This window comes from Solanum lycopersicum, chromosome 4 (assembly GCF_036512215.1).
Source record: "Solanum lycopersicum chromosome 4, SLM_r2.1".
NCBI classification, from domain to species: domain Eukaryota; kingdom Viridiplantae; phylum Streptophyta; class Magnoliopsida; order Solanales; family Solanaceae; genus Solanum; species Solanum lycopersicum.
The window spans coordinates 2,680,480-2,693,306 of record NC_090803.1 but is presented as its reverse complement, the minus strand read 5'-3'; the positions used below and the strand labels follow the sequence as shown (position 1 = coordinate 2,693,306).

General features: G+C 27.4%; 2 protein-coding genes across 2 annotated transcripts; one reads left to right on the top strand and one right to left on the bottom strand.

The window, feature by feature from the left end:
• Positions 1-250: 250 nt before the first annotated feature.
• LOC101255580 (Myb family transcription factor) lies at positions 251-5,398 on the top strand. The gene is made up of 6 exons (XM_004236851.5): positions 251-1,193; positions 1,347-1,423; positions 1,506-1,542; positions 1,974-2,178; positions 2,808-2,979; positions 4,856-5,398. Exons 1-6 carry the CDS (start codon positions 1,067-1,069, stop codon positions 5,129-5,131), a joined length of 894 nt encoding a protein of 297 aa, XP_004236899.3. The 5' UTR covers positions 251-1,066; the 3' UTR covers positions 5,132-5,398.
• Positions 5,399-11,491: 6,093 nt separating this feature from the next.
• On the bottom strand, positions 11,492-12,827 carry LOC101255877 (defensin Ec-AMP-D2-like). Its single transcript, XM_010321070.4, has 2 exons — positions 12,701-12,827; positions 11,492-11,875 (listed from the first exon to the last, which is right to left on the bottom strand). Exons 1-2 carry the CDS (start codon positions 12,762-12,764, stop codon positions 11,718-11,720), a joined length of 222 nt encoding a protein of 73 aa, XP_010319372.2. The 5' UTR covers positions 12,765-12,827; the 3' UTR covers positions 11,492-11,717.

Genomic DNA, 12,827 nt, shown 5'->3' with positions numbered 1-12,827 from the left:
TATCTATTATGTCACATAAAATAAGACGCTAAATTATTGTATTAAAAATTTGAAAACTTAAAATCGAATAATAAGTATTTATTATGTCACGTAAAATGAGACGGACGGAGGAGAGTAATATGTATGGTGGGCATATGTGATGATGAGAAAGCAAAGAGAGTCAAAGTATCAGCGGATCAGTTGCTTCTACTATTTGTATATTTGTAATCATTTCTCTTTATCAGAGTGAAAACAAAATACATATATAGACATATTACAATTTTTTTTTTATATATTTTTTTTTGCTTTGCAGACAGAGTGAAAATATTTGGAATTTCATTTTCTCGTGATCTTTCTTTTTCTCTTTCTACAGGTAAAAGTAATAATTATATTTATTTTTTTGGTTGCTTTAAACCTAGACATTTCCAACGGGATTGCCAAAATACCTACTCTTTTCTAACTTCAAATATCACCTTCTTGTTCATCCTCTATATAGGGAAAAAAAGATTCTTCTTATTTTCTTCATTCATAAAGGAGTTTTAAAGACACCCTTTTGGATTTTGAAGTGATTTTTGTGGAAAAAAAGGAATCTTGGAGATACCTTTTTGGATTTTTGAGGTAAAAATGGAGTCTTGAAGATACCCTTATGGGTTTTGAAGTGGTTTTTGTGGGAAAAAAGGAGTCTTGGTGATATACCCTTTTGGATTTTGAAGTGTTTTTTGTGGGAAAAATGGAGTCTTGATCATACCCTTTTGGATTTTGAAGTGATTTTTGTGGAAAAAAAGGAATCTTGAAGATACCCTTTTGATATTTTGAAGTGGTTTTTGAGGTAAAAATAGAGTCTTGATCATACCCTTTTTGATTTTAAAGTGTTTTAATGTGGAAAAAAGGGAATCTTGAAGATACCCTTTTTGATATTTGAAGTGATTTTTGAGGTTAAAAAAGGAGTCTTGATCATACCCTTTTGGATTTTGAAGTGATTTTTGAGGTAAAAATTGAGTCTTGATCATACCCCTTTGAATTTTTGTGATAAAAAAGGAGTCTTGGAGACACCCTTTTTGATATTTGAGCTAAAAACAAAAAAAAAATGGGAAATTGTGGAAGAAATGGAGGTGTTAGGCAATATATAAGATCAAAAGTTCCTCGTTTGAGATGGACACCTGATCTTCATCATTGTTTTGTTCATGCTATTGAAAAACTTGGTGGCCAAGATAGTAAGTTTTTAAACTCACTAATCTTTTTTTTTTTATCGAACTAGACTTAGTGATAAGTTCTGCGACTTAGTGATAAGTTCTGCGTATATTCTTCTTTCCTAACGTTATTGTACTTGTTTTTGACTTTTTGTTTTGGTGCTTACATATGTATAGAGGCTACTCCTAAGCTTGTTCTTCAAATGATGGATGTGAGAGGACTTACTATTTCTCATGTCAAAAGCCATCTTCAGGTTAAACATCCCTTTTTTCCCCTCTTATTTTACAAAGTTTAAGACTTCATTATATAAGTAACACTTGTTTACATGAAAATAGATGTATAGAAGCATGAAGAGTGATGTCAACAAGCAAGGTATGTATATATATATTAATGTTCTTTGTTATACTATACTAGTACACTAGTATATTAAATGTTCTTTCATTATAGGTTATTGACCATATCTTTTTTGTTTCCTCTATTAGACTTTCTTGATCTTTTTCTTTTTTCACATTTGTGTATATCTAACATGTAAACATGTTTGTAGAAATAATCTACAATATCTCACTTTCATTTATTGCATATCCTTTCTTTCTTTCCCAATGAATGCATGTTTCTTTTCACTATCAACACAACACAACATACTCAATATAATTCCACCACTAACGTTTTAGCACATTGAAATGTATATAGACTTGTGTGAATAAAGAGATTGTTTCTGATAGATTCGTTATAGTTTCAATAGTGATATTGTTGTGATTGTTGAGAGATTTTCGTAACGAGTTTCTCATGTGTTTGACATATAGGAGAGAGAATGACTATTCAACCAAGTAAAGAAGTGTGTTTAGGGGATCTTGATTGTCATTATCAACAACAAGAACAAGAAGATGAAGGGTGTGTTGAACAACAAAAGCTTTTGGTTTACCAATATCCATTATCTTTTAGCAGCAACCCCAATATGAAGAGAACAGATTCTACACCATACTTTAACAGTGTTCAACCAACAAAAAGGTGATTTTGTACTCTTTTGTTGGTCTCAGTTTCCCATGTCTTATAATAATAATAAAGTGTTTGTGCTAAGAAACAAAAAGGATTTTGCATTTATGCACTTTGATATGGCATTATTATCTTTCCTTGTTAACTTTTTTCAGAGTCTTATATTGATAATCTAAAAGAAATTCTACACCATCATATCAATAAATATAATAATAACAATATATTCTATCAGATTTTAAAGATTCTTTTATGTTGATTCATATGGAAAGGTGAAATAAAATAATCTCATGGAATAATATAACGACTAATATTTCTCAAACCCTTCATAAATATGATTGCACCTGTATTAGTCTTTTCAAAAATATCGTCACACACCCATGTCAATTCTTCAAAATACAAATTAGTAACTTTTAAAGGATTTGATTCATCGACAATAATTCTAAGAGTCTAAACAACATAGAAATAAATTACACATTTTTATTCCGACTCTTCAAAAGTATTTCGTTCTCTTATGACATAATATAAAAAACTATAAGACTATACACATTTAATTATATTTTTGAAGACTCCGAGCAACACAAAAGTTACATTATTAGTAACTATTAAAATAACAATTTGTTTGATGAATAATTTTTTTTATACAGAGCTAGAATAGAGAGGTGCAGCATACGTGAAGCAGTGAGCAATGAGTACAACAGTAGAAATGATTATAATACTGAGAAAAATGAAACAACACAACCATTGTGCAATAGTACTACTCATATCTTTAATCCTCTCACAACAAGCAATGAACTTCAAGAATCTCTATTTTTCAAGGTACATATCCCAATATACTTTTTTTTTTTTTGGTTTGTTCAAATTTAACTGCTAGTTATAATTCTTGGTAGTAGTACTAGTAGAAATAGTAGGGGTTGTTTCCTTTTTTGCAGCTTTTTTTTAACTATATAACATAAGGTTGAGTGTACTATTTGTGTAACCAGAGGCGTAGTCAGAATTTTATTTTAGTATATAAGTTCTGAATTCCTATACTTGATAAAAAAGACTTTTTGAGTCGAAGCTAGCAAATTACTAGGTTTTTCTCGCTTGAGATTCAAATTACGTGAACTTTGATTAATATTTTAACGTATAACATCCTATTGCATGAAAGAATTTGCTATGTGTATAATTCTTTTTTCTATAGTTTCTTTCGTGTTAAATCTATGTGAAATCGTTTGACGCATGGAATCTTTAAATTTTTTAAAATGAAATTTATATATTTGTAAATTACGTAAAGAATACTATTAAGTCATAATAATTGACAATTCAAAATGTTAGAAGGATCTATGAAAAATTTACCGTTAGAGATAAACTCATTTGAATGTCGAAATGTGAAAAATGTCACATAAAATAAGAAGGAGGGGAGTAATATAATATGCAGTATAGGAATGTATCATACTATTTTGAACTGACAATGTGCAACGTAAATTTAGACAGAAAGAGTATTGAGTTAATCTAATCTAATTTATTTTTTCTAAAAGTGTCACGTAAATTGTGATGGATATCCTAAATAATAATATTTTATTTAGGTCTTCTTTGAAGTTCCAACTATATTCATACATCATACTTTTTTTTTTCTTCTTTTTGTCTAACTTTGCCAGTAAATTCTTTGCTTAAATCTTCAACATGGTGTCTACAACTGGCAAAGCCTATTAAGTCTTCATTCTATAGGGTATTAGGTACACTAGTAAGTAGTTGACAGATAAAGTTAATGTTGCTTTCTCTTCTCTTGTTTTTTTCCTACTTTCTAATTTATTTATTTATTTTGAAAAAATTATTTTATTTTTTTTTTCGAAAAGAAGAAAAAAAAAACAAGCTTGATACACTAATTGATGAGAGTTGTTTCCATGACATATAGGAGAACAAATTTTGGAAAACTAATACTAAGTTTCAACATAATAATAAGTACAAAAAAGTGGAATTAGCAACAAACTTCATCACTAAATTGCTCGTGTATATTGACCTATTGTTGTATATTTTAAGTGATCTGATTGTTTAAATATGTCTACGTCGATATATAGAATTTCAAACATATATATATATTATATTTCTTGGATGGGTTGTTGGGTATGTATTTATTGTGCATTTGTCATGTTTTGACATGATGTTAGGGAAATGGAATTTCCATGTTTTGCAAATTATATTTCAATATTAATTAGTCTTCCTATACTTACCTAAGTTTTTTGTATTTTCTTCATACAATAACCTCAGCATTTTGACAAAAAAATTCTGGTTGTTAACATATAGTACATTTAGAAAACCATGCAAATGTGGAAAGGAAATTGAAGAATATTTCAAAAATCACTTTGATATCTTATATTATAACCAAAAAATCCAAGTGGTATTTAATACAATATAGTATGGTACAAATATGAAAGCAGCAGTGCATTTAATTTAGTGGACCATATGTTATTTAATAAGTAATGAGTAGTCATTTTTGGTACATTTTTTTTTCACTAGTTTCTTATATTAAGATATTTTAATATTTTCATATTACATGAAATATAAAAAGACATTATGGCTTTGAACTTGTTCAAAAAAAAATTAACCATCTACATAGTTTTAACATGTTAAATTATACTGATAGTACGTGTATACATAGTTTTAACATGTTAAATTATACTGATAGTACGTGTATCAATCTTTTTTTTCTTAGGTATTGAAGACACAAGATTCAAATAGAGATTCTTTGAAGAGATTCAAATTTGAGGATTCGATGAAGATAGATAATGTTCGAGAAGATGATGATGAACGTGGATTATCGTTGTCTCTCTCATTGCATCGTCCTACGACTCAGAGAAGCAACGCATCGTCGATAATAAGTGAGATTAGTGAAACAATTTCTTCATACTCAGGAGGCTTAAACTTGAATATTTGGCAATCTTCATCTGAAAAACAAAATGTTAATCTTAATCTATCTATTGCATTATGAAACTTTTTTACTACAAGAATATTAAATTCTCCCCCTTAGGTGAAATTTTGAAATTTTATCAAGTCATATAGTAAGGGGTGAATTTTTACTTTTTTTACTGTAGTGTTTCTCTCTATCTTTTTTTTTTTTTTGTTGTTATTATTATTTTGTCTTTTTGTTCATGTTGATATTAGAGAAACACTCCAGTAACTTAAGTGTATTGTAACTTCTATGTAATTTTTTTTGTCTTTTTGAGTAATCTAGGGTTTCATATTTGTCTTACTATTATTTTGTCTTGTTTTTAAATTTAAAGTAGTGTTGTATTGCACTTTTGTCTTTTTTATGACCATAAATTTAATGTACAATTTTTGTCAAACATGGACTGGAAAATATAATTTTTTTTTACATATTTGTTTAATTGAGATAAAAAGTAAGATTTAAAGGCGATAACGTTAACATGTTCAACTTAATTTTATCGGTAAAGTTTGAAAATGGTAGTATGTAAGTATAGTTTTTTCTTTTGTAGGGTAGAGAGGTTAAGAAAATAAGAAGAGAATAGGAAAAATAATCTTGTTCTATATTATCGTTTAGAATCGTTACAAATATAATTCATAAATTTTAAATCTTGAATTGACTTCTATCTATAATAGTTACAAATATAATTCATAAACTTTAAATTTTGAATCGGCGTCTGATATTAAATGAGTAGCTTGGTCATTTATGTTTAGCTTTTCTAAATCTTGAATCCACGTCTATTATGCATATATCAAATGAGTAAATTGAGATCATTTATGTTTTATCTTTTCTGAAATTCAACTTATTATATATTTTCTCTGTTTTATCCCGACAAAAAATAATGACCAGTATAATTATTTTCTGCGAAATATATAATTCGACAAATTTATAAGTAACAACATCAACTTATAAACCAACTTACTTAGAAATATTAATAACCATATAGTGGAATTTCCCAACAATAAATTATCGATACTATCCTCTCGAAAAGTTATGAATATATATATTTTCGATCAACTAATTTGTAAATATGCTCAATATATATAATATATATACTATCAAAGTATATATTGTATATAAGTATGAAAGTATATGTATATTTGTATAACCATACATATCTTGTAAATCAATTTGCTCAAGTGTTTAATTAAGGCCATAATTATCAAATTAAATTAAGAATAGAATGTAATAGGGCCCATGATTTTTGACTCTTGATCAAAGTTAGACACCAAATTAGGTAAGACAGTGATTGAATTTAGCAACATACATGAATTATAATTAATTATACATACTCTTTAATTTGGAAAAGTACTTGAAATTTTGTCAAACCTTGACATGCAATATTCCTAAGAAATATGGTAAGCATTACGTACACCCTAACTTTTTTAATCATATGGTATGCTATGAATATAATATACTAGTGGCGGTGGGTTATTCTGGTGTTAAAAAAACGTAGAATATATTGACGATTCAAAAGTTACCCATTTTATAGGTTGTCTTTTTTGCTTCGGTTTTTGTATTATTTGTTGTTGCTATTGTATTTTCGTCTTTATTATCTTCAATATGGATTCTTTGGTATCACTATATTTCCTTTTTAAATATTTGATTTTGTATGTTTTACTTGAGTCGACAGTCTATCAAAAAGAATCGTTCACCTTTCACACTATAAGAATAAGATTGTGTACATATCACACTTTACAAATCCACTTACGTGATACACCGAATATTATATTATTGTTGTTAGGAAGTTGGATGATTTAAGTATGTCCTTTTGCCAAAAAACTCTTACTTATAAAAATTAAAAGCATATGCCTTAAGCCCCCAATTTTGGGATATATATATATATATATATATATATATATATATATATATATATATATATATATATATATATATATAATTCTTTTTAATCCACTCAAATAGAAAAGTTCAAGAAAACATTATTTTGTCCTATTACATTTCTTTGCTAACATTTACATTATTTATTTATTTTAAAACTCCTATTGCATTTTTCCCCAAATCTTTCCTAAATTAAAAGTAATACTCTATCAAATATCCGAATCATTAGTCGAACTGTGTTGAACAAAGTGGATCACAATTTTTTTTTACTTAACTTTTCAATCAAAGTAAGCTATATCAAATTATCAACGTCATGAATCGAATTTTATGATTCTAACTCTTATTTTTGCTTAAAGTTTGTCAACTTAGTACTTATAGAATTATGTTAACACTTAATATAATGATTGCTTCAGCAAAGGGATATGTTTCAGTAATGAATTTATAAAATCTTATCTAAAATTAAAAAAAATCATGTATAAAAAAGTTAAAGTAATAATTTGAATCTAAATAATTAGAAAAATAATTTTTAAATAATAGGTATGAAATTTTTTAAATCTCAATTAAATTTCGCTTTAGATCCCCGATCACATTGAGTCGCCCATATTTCTAATTTATATTTGTATAACAAAACTCAGAGGTGATATAAAGAAATATACTTTAACGTGGAAATGTCATGATTAATAAGTGAAGACTTTTAGTAAATTTGAAAATTGTGAATATTATTCATGTTTCGTGGAGTTATAATAACCGTCAAATATCTTGTAAATATTTATATAGATATGTTGGTTATACATTTTAAATAATTATCTTCGAATATTTATTTAATTAGGAAGTTTGATTTTTAAATATTTTTAATCACACAATTTTTTTTAAAAAAAATTCACATATCCTAATACAATTTCAAATTTAAAAAATCACAAAATTACAAGTTCATTTCTCACGTTTAAAGTTTCTAACTTCTAAATATTTGATTAAACAAGAGCGTAAATTACTTGAGATTTTTCGAGACACAAACTATCACCCAAGCTCCTCTGAGCGAAGATTTCCACGACAATTCGATAGATAAGAAAATAAATATAAGATAAAGTCATGTTTCACAAAGTCAGACTTCATAACGGATTATCAAGCAAAGGGAACACAATATCATTATATACATAAACAACAATTTTAATAATTTATAATATTATAATTTTTCGATGAAAAAAATTATGAATGAATTCATTACGTCCCTAGCTCTATAATTTATTTATTAAATTTTATTAATATGTGCATGAAATGAGCCAATAATGAAGGAGCTAACAACTTTGACAAAACTAGATTTGCAACATTATGATAAAACACTCGTGCATAAAATAGGTCAATTATGGATATTTGATGTGACATTTAATTTCTTATATTATGCTAATTTGAAGAAATAATCATAAATTATTACCTTGCTTTGAAAACCTTTAAATTTTTTTCTTTATTAGGTTCCCATATAAAAAAGTACAAATATAAAATATTCATTCAGTTCAATTTCTGTATATTCTAATAATAAATAAATGATTTTATACATTTAGATAGTAGCTCATCTAAAAGATCAGTATAAGTAACCATACTTTGTATGATTATAATATGAAACACATTGAAATTATTAAAAAAAAAAAAACTAAAACACTTTTATTGTATTTCAGAATATACGGGTGTTTTTAATTTGAATATATTTTTCAGAAAAATATATTTAAATTTCTCATGTTTGATTGATCCATCGTTGAAAAATATTTTCCTCTGATTTTTTTTTTGCTTACTTATCAAACACTAGAACATACATAAGAAACGTATTACTCCCTTTGTCCCAATTTATGTGGCCTTTTTTGAATTTCGAGATTCAAACAAGTCTAACTTTGATCGTAAATTTTTTATATCTCTTTTAAGTATTTTGAATTGTCAATTATTGTGTCTTATATTACTTTTTACGTAGTTTAACAAATATATAAATTTCATTTAAAAAAAATAAAAGATTTCACACGCAAACTTTCGGTTAAACTTAAATTGTTTGACTCTTAAAAAACGTAAAGCGTCACATAAATTAAAACAGATGGAGTATTTTATTTTTTTTAAAAAAAAACAAATATTTTCCATGAAAACCTAGCACACCCTTAGATGCAAATTCCCCTTTTTATAATTTATAAAATCTATATATTTGCATGAGAGATTATGACAAACAACCCTCCTAGCTACTATAAATTGATCTTTGACAAAATAAAAGTTGTGTTTTCTCATTTGGTCAAATTATAATTGACCAAATTAGTAGCCTTGTTTGAATAATTAAACAAAAAAGGGATAGAATGTTACCTAGAGAATTGGAAAAAGCTCTAATTTAAGCCTTTTAGGTAGGAATATTATTCAACATAAATAATTGTAACATAAATAATTGTAACAAGGTCAAATATCACAGCTATATAATCACATGCATGATTATTAATTATTTGCTAATTATTTTTCAAAGGACTTAGAGTCTAGTTGAGAATCCTATGGTCTATTTTTGTCAAATATAGCATTCTATGCAATTCACACAATGGAAGGTTAACAAGTTGGCAACATTGACTTTGATATGAAAAATTTGCATTATTACTGTTTAGCGATAAAAGTTATTCGTAGTCTATGCCCTTAATTCGTCCCATTCTTGACCCTGACGGATTATATTATTTAGTCATGAAAAAAATTTATCCGCATCGAATATTTTACTTAACTAAATTATGAGTTCTTACTGAAGTATTTGAGTATTGTATAGATAGGAACTATAAAGTAAGAAAGGCAACTAGTAACCTAAAAGACTAGGTTTTTAGTTATGTGCGTTTAAGTCCATTCGAGAATATTCGATTAATTAAAAATATGTATATCATGTATATTGACTATATATGAGATAAATTTTATGCCATAGAATCATTTCTAAGAGTTTGAATACATTAGACTTTTTGGTTAAGGGTCGAGGAAAATTAAATTATCTCTTTTCCAACCCATGAATTTTGGTTAAGGATTAAGAAAAAATCGAACAATCTAATTCCAATTCATGTCGATCGATAATCTTAGTGCTTTGAACTATGACACCCTCAAATTAATCTTGTATTTTCATCCAAGTGACAATATTTTTTTTCCTCCACATCAACTCTCTATCACTCACACCTCACAAAATTTTTTTTGCATACACTCTAATCCGCTAACAATGATGGTGATTATAAGGTAGGTAACTGAACACTCACACAGTAAGTAAGATGAAAGTTTAGATAACCAACTAACTGAGCTGCTAAGATTTGCCCGTGAAAATTCACTTTGGGATAACGTTATGTTTAGATAACCAAAGAACTGAGCTATGCCCGTGAAAATTCACTTTGGGAGAACGTTAATTATTATTGTCGGATAATTATAAAGTATTAAACTTCTTAATAAGAAAAAAAAAAGAATTTCAATTTTTATTTTAGCAGCCCATTTTTATGATTTGGACAAGTGACAAAGCCCATCATTATTGGGTCGATTCCAGGCCCAAAATTCAAAATAGTCATTTCCTTGGATTGAAGGGAAATGAAGGAAAAATAAAGAGTAAGAGCCTGTTTGGCTCAGCTTAAAAGCTGGTCAAATTGACTTAAAATCTGGTTTTTGACTTATTTAGCTGTTTGACAATACTCAAAATAACTTATTTTAAGTTTAAAAAAACTTATTTTAAGCCAAAAGTTAAAAGCTGGGATAGGGGTGCTTTATCTTTTGCTGTTTTAAGTTGACCATATTTTTATCTTTTTGCCCTTAATATTTTTATACAATCTCCAAATTACCCACATAACCCTAACATTTCTTTCTTTCATTTTTCCATTTTCACGTTTGGCACAGCAACTTCAGCCCTTTTTTTTCCTAACGCATAACTGCTTATTTTAAAAATAAGTTTCAGCACTTTTAAAAGTACTTTTTTAAAGCTGCTTTTATTAAGCCCATCCAAATGGGCCCTAAATAGGTTACAATCCTTCTGAAACGTCGTCATTTTACGAGTTTCACACCTAAACTAATACTTGTTTATGTTATTCCCTTGAACTATAATTCCTTTTAGAGCATAATCCCCGATTGAAGATGTAGCAAAATGTTTGAGACACGTGAAAGATATATATATATAAAAAAAAGTCATAAAATTGGATCCACGTGTCACAATACAATTTACGTGTACTACCACTTAGACCGTTTTGCAAGTGTTTTTAGATTTCAATATCACGTAACATGTTATATTTCTCTAAATAGTATTTTAATATGAGTTCGTGATAAGTGATAGTCGAGGAAGGTCCTGTGATCAACAACCAATAATTTAGGTACGAAGTTAGGGTCATCAGTTTACTCAACAACTATTATTCCAAAATTATTTTTTTTGTTTGAATTTTCACATATAACTTTTTCGATATTTAATATTTCCCAGTTAATTTCATTTTTTGCTAGTTATTAAATTTAAAAAGTTAAAATAAAAAGTCAAAATGAGCTTAACAGCTTGTGTAAATAAATAGACAAAACTTTGACTCAAATAACAACACACTCAACTAATTATCCAAAACCATCAAATTTCAGAAATTGAAAAGATCAATTTCCGAGTACATGTTGATTTCTTACTTATTTTTGCGATAACATCAAAATCAAACGACGAAAACCAAAAAAAAAATCACACCTCTGTTATTTTTTTATTTAGAAAAAAAACACTCAAATAAAATATTAATTAATTCGTGAAATAATATCAATTAATTTAGCAATGTTTAGTGCAGAAGCAACGGCGGCGGAACCCACGACAGTGACCGCCGCTAAAGCCTTCAGTCTTACAGACATTAGCACAATTGTTCTTCCTCACGCACGGCCCCTTGTACCTGTGACTTTGAGACTCACAAGTTCTTGCCTCTGTCAGTTCTGTAAAAATTACGATAAACGTAAATTTGTTATAATAAGTTAAATTATAATAATAATAGTATTTATTTTGTTAGTAGTATATATAAGGGGTGTGTTTGGTATGAAAGATGTTTTCCTGAAAAATAGGTAGATTTTGGACTTATTTTCTTATGTTTGGTTGGTGAGTAGAAAATATTTTACGGAAATGATTGTTAGTGTTTGATATGTGTATGAAAAATGTTTTTGAGAGACATCTTTTATTTTTATTAGAGTAAGAAATAATTTATGAAATTGAAAATATTTTTTAAAAACAATTTTTTTTGGGATGGTGGTGGTGGGGTCGGGGGAGGGGATAGGAGTGAAAAAATAGAAATTTGAAGTTTATAGTATTTTTAAAAAACAAAATTAATTTTTTTTTGGAGGTTGGGGGTAGGTGGGGGCTTGCGGGGGGAGGGGGGAGGGAGGAGGGAGGTAGGAATTTAAAAATAAAAATTTAATGTTGAAAATATTTTTTAAAAATAAAATTATTTTTTTGGGGAGGGGGAGCTGGCTGATGGTGGGTGGGTGAGGGTCAGCGATTGGGTAAAAAAATAAAATTTTAAAATTGAAAATATTTTTTTAAAATTGTTGTTTTTCCTAAAAAAAAATGTAATTTAAATGGAGGAGAGTTTTGTAAATATTTCCTTAATTTTTGTAGGCAAGTCATTTTCCTTAATTTTGAGAAAAATACGTTGATTTGGATAACATTTTTCAGAATATATATATATATATATATATATAATAAAATAAAAAACTAGCTAATTGTAACATAAGTAAAATCAAATGTTTAAGTCAAAAGAAAAATACCAGCAGCAAAAACCAGCATTAGCACAAGAAAAAAAGTTGCCAATAATTTCTTAAAGCCAGCCATATTTTTTAAATTTTTGTGTGAAAAATAATTAAGATGACTATTATTTGTGGAAATTAATTAAGA

Coding starts and splice junctions, on each gene's coding strand:
- LOC101255580 (XM_004236851.5), top strand. CDS start 1,067: ATGGGAAATTGTGGAAGAAATGGAGGTGTTAGGCAATATATAAGATCA. Junction 1,543..1,973: donor GAGTGATGTCAACAAGCAAG/GTATGTATATAT, acceptor TTTGACATATAG/GAGAGAGAATGACTATTCAA. Junction 2,980..4,855: donor AAGAATCTCTATTTTTCAAG/GTACATATCCCA, acceptor TTTTTTTCTTAG/GTATTGAAGACACAAGATTC.
- LOC101255877 (XM_010321070.4), bottom strand. CDS start 12,764: ATGGCTGGCTTTAAGAAATTATTGGCAACTTTTTTTCTTGTGCTAATG. Junction 11,876..12,700: donor AATGCTGGTTTTTGCTGCTG/GTATTTTTCTTT, acceptor TAATTTTTACAG/AACTGACAGAGGCAAGAACT.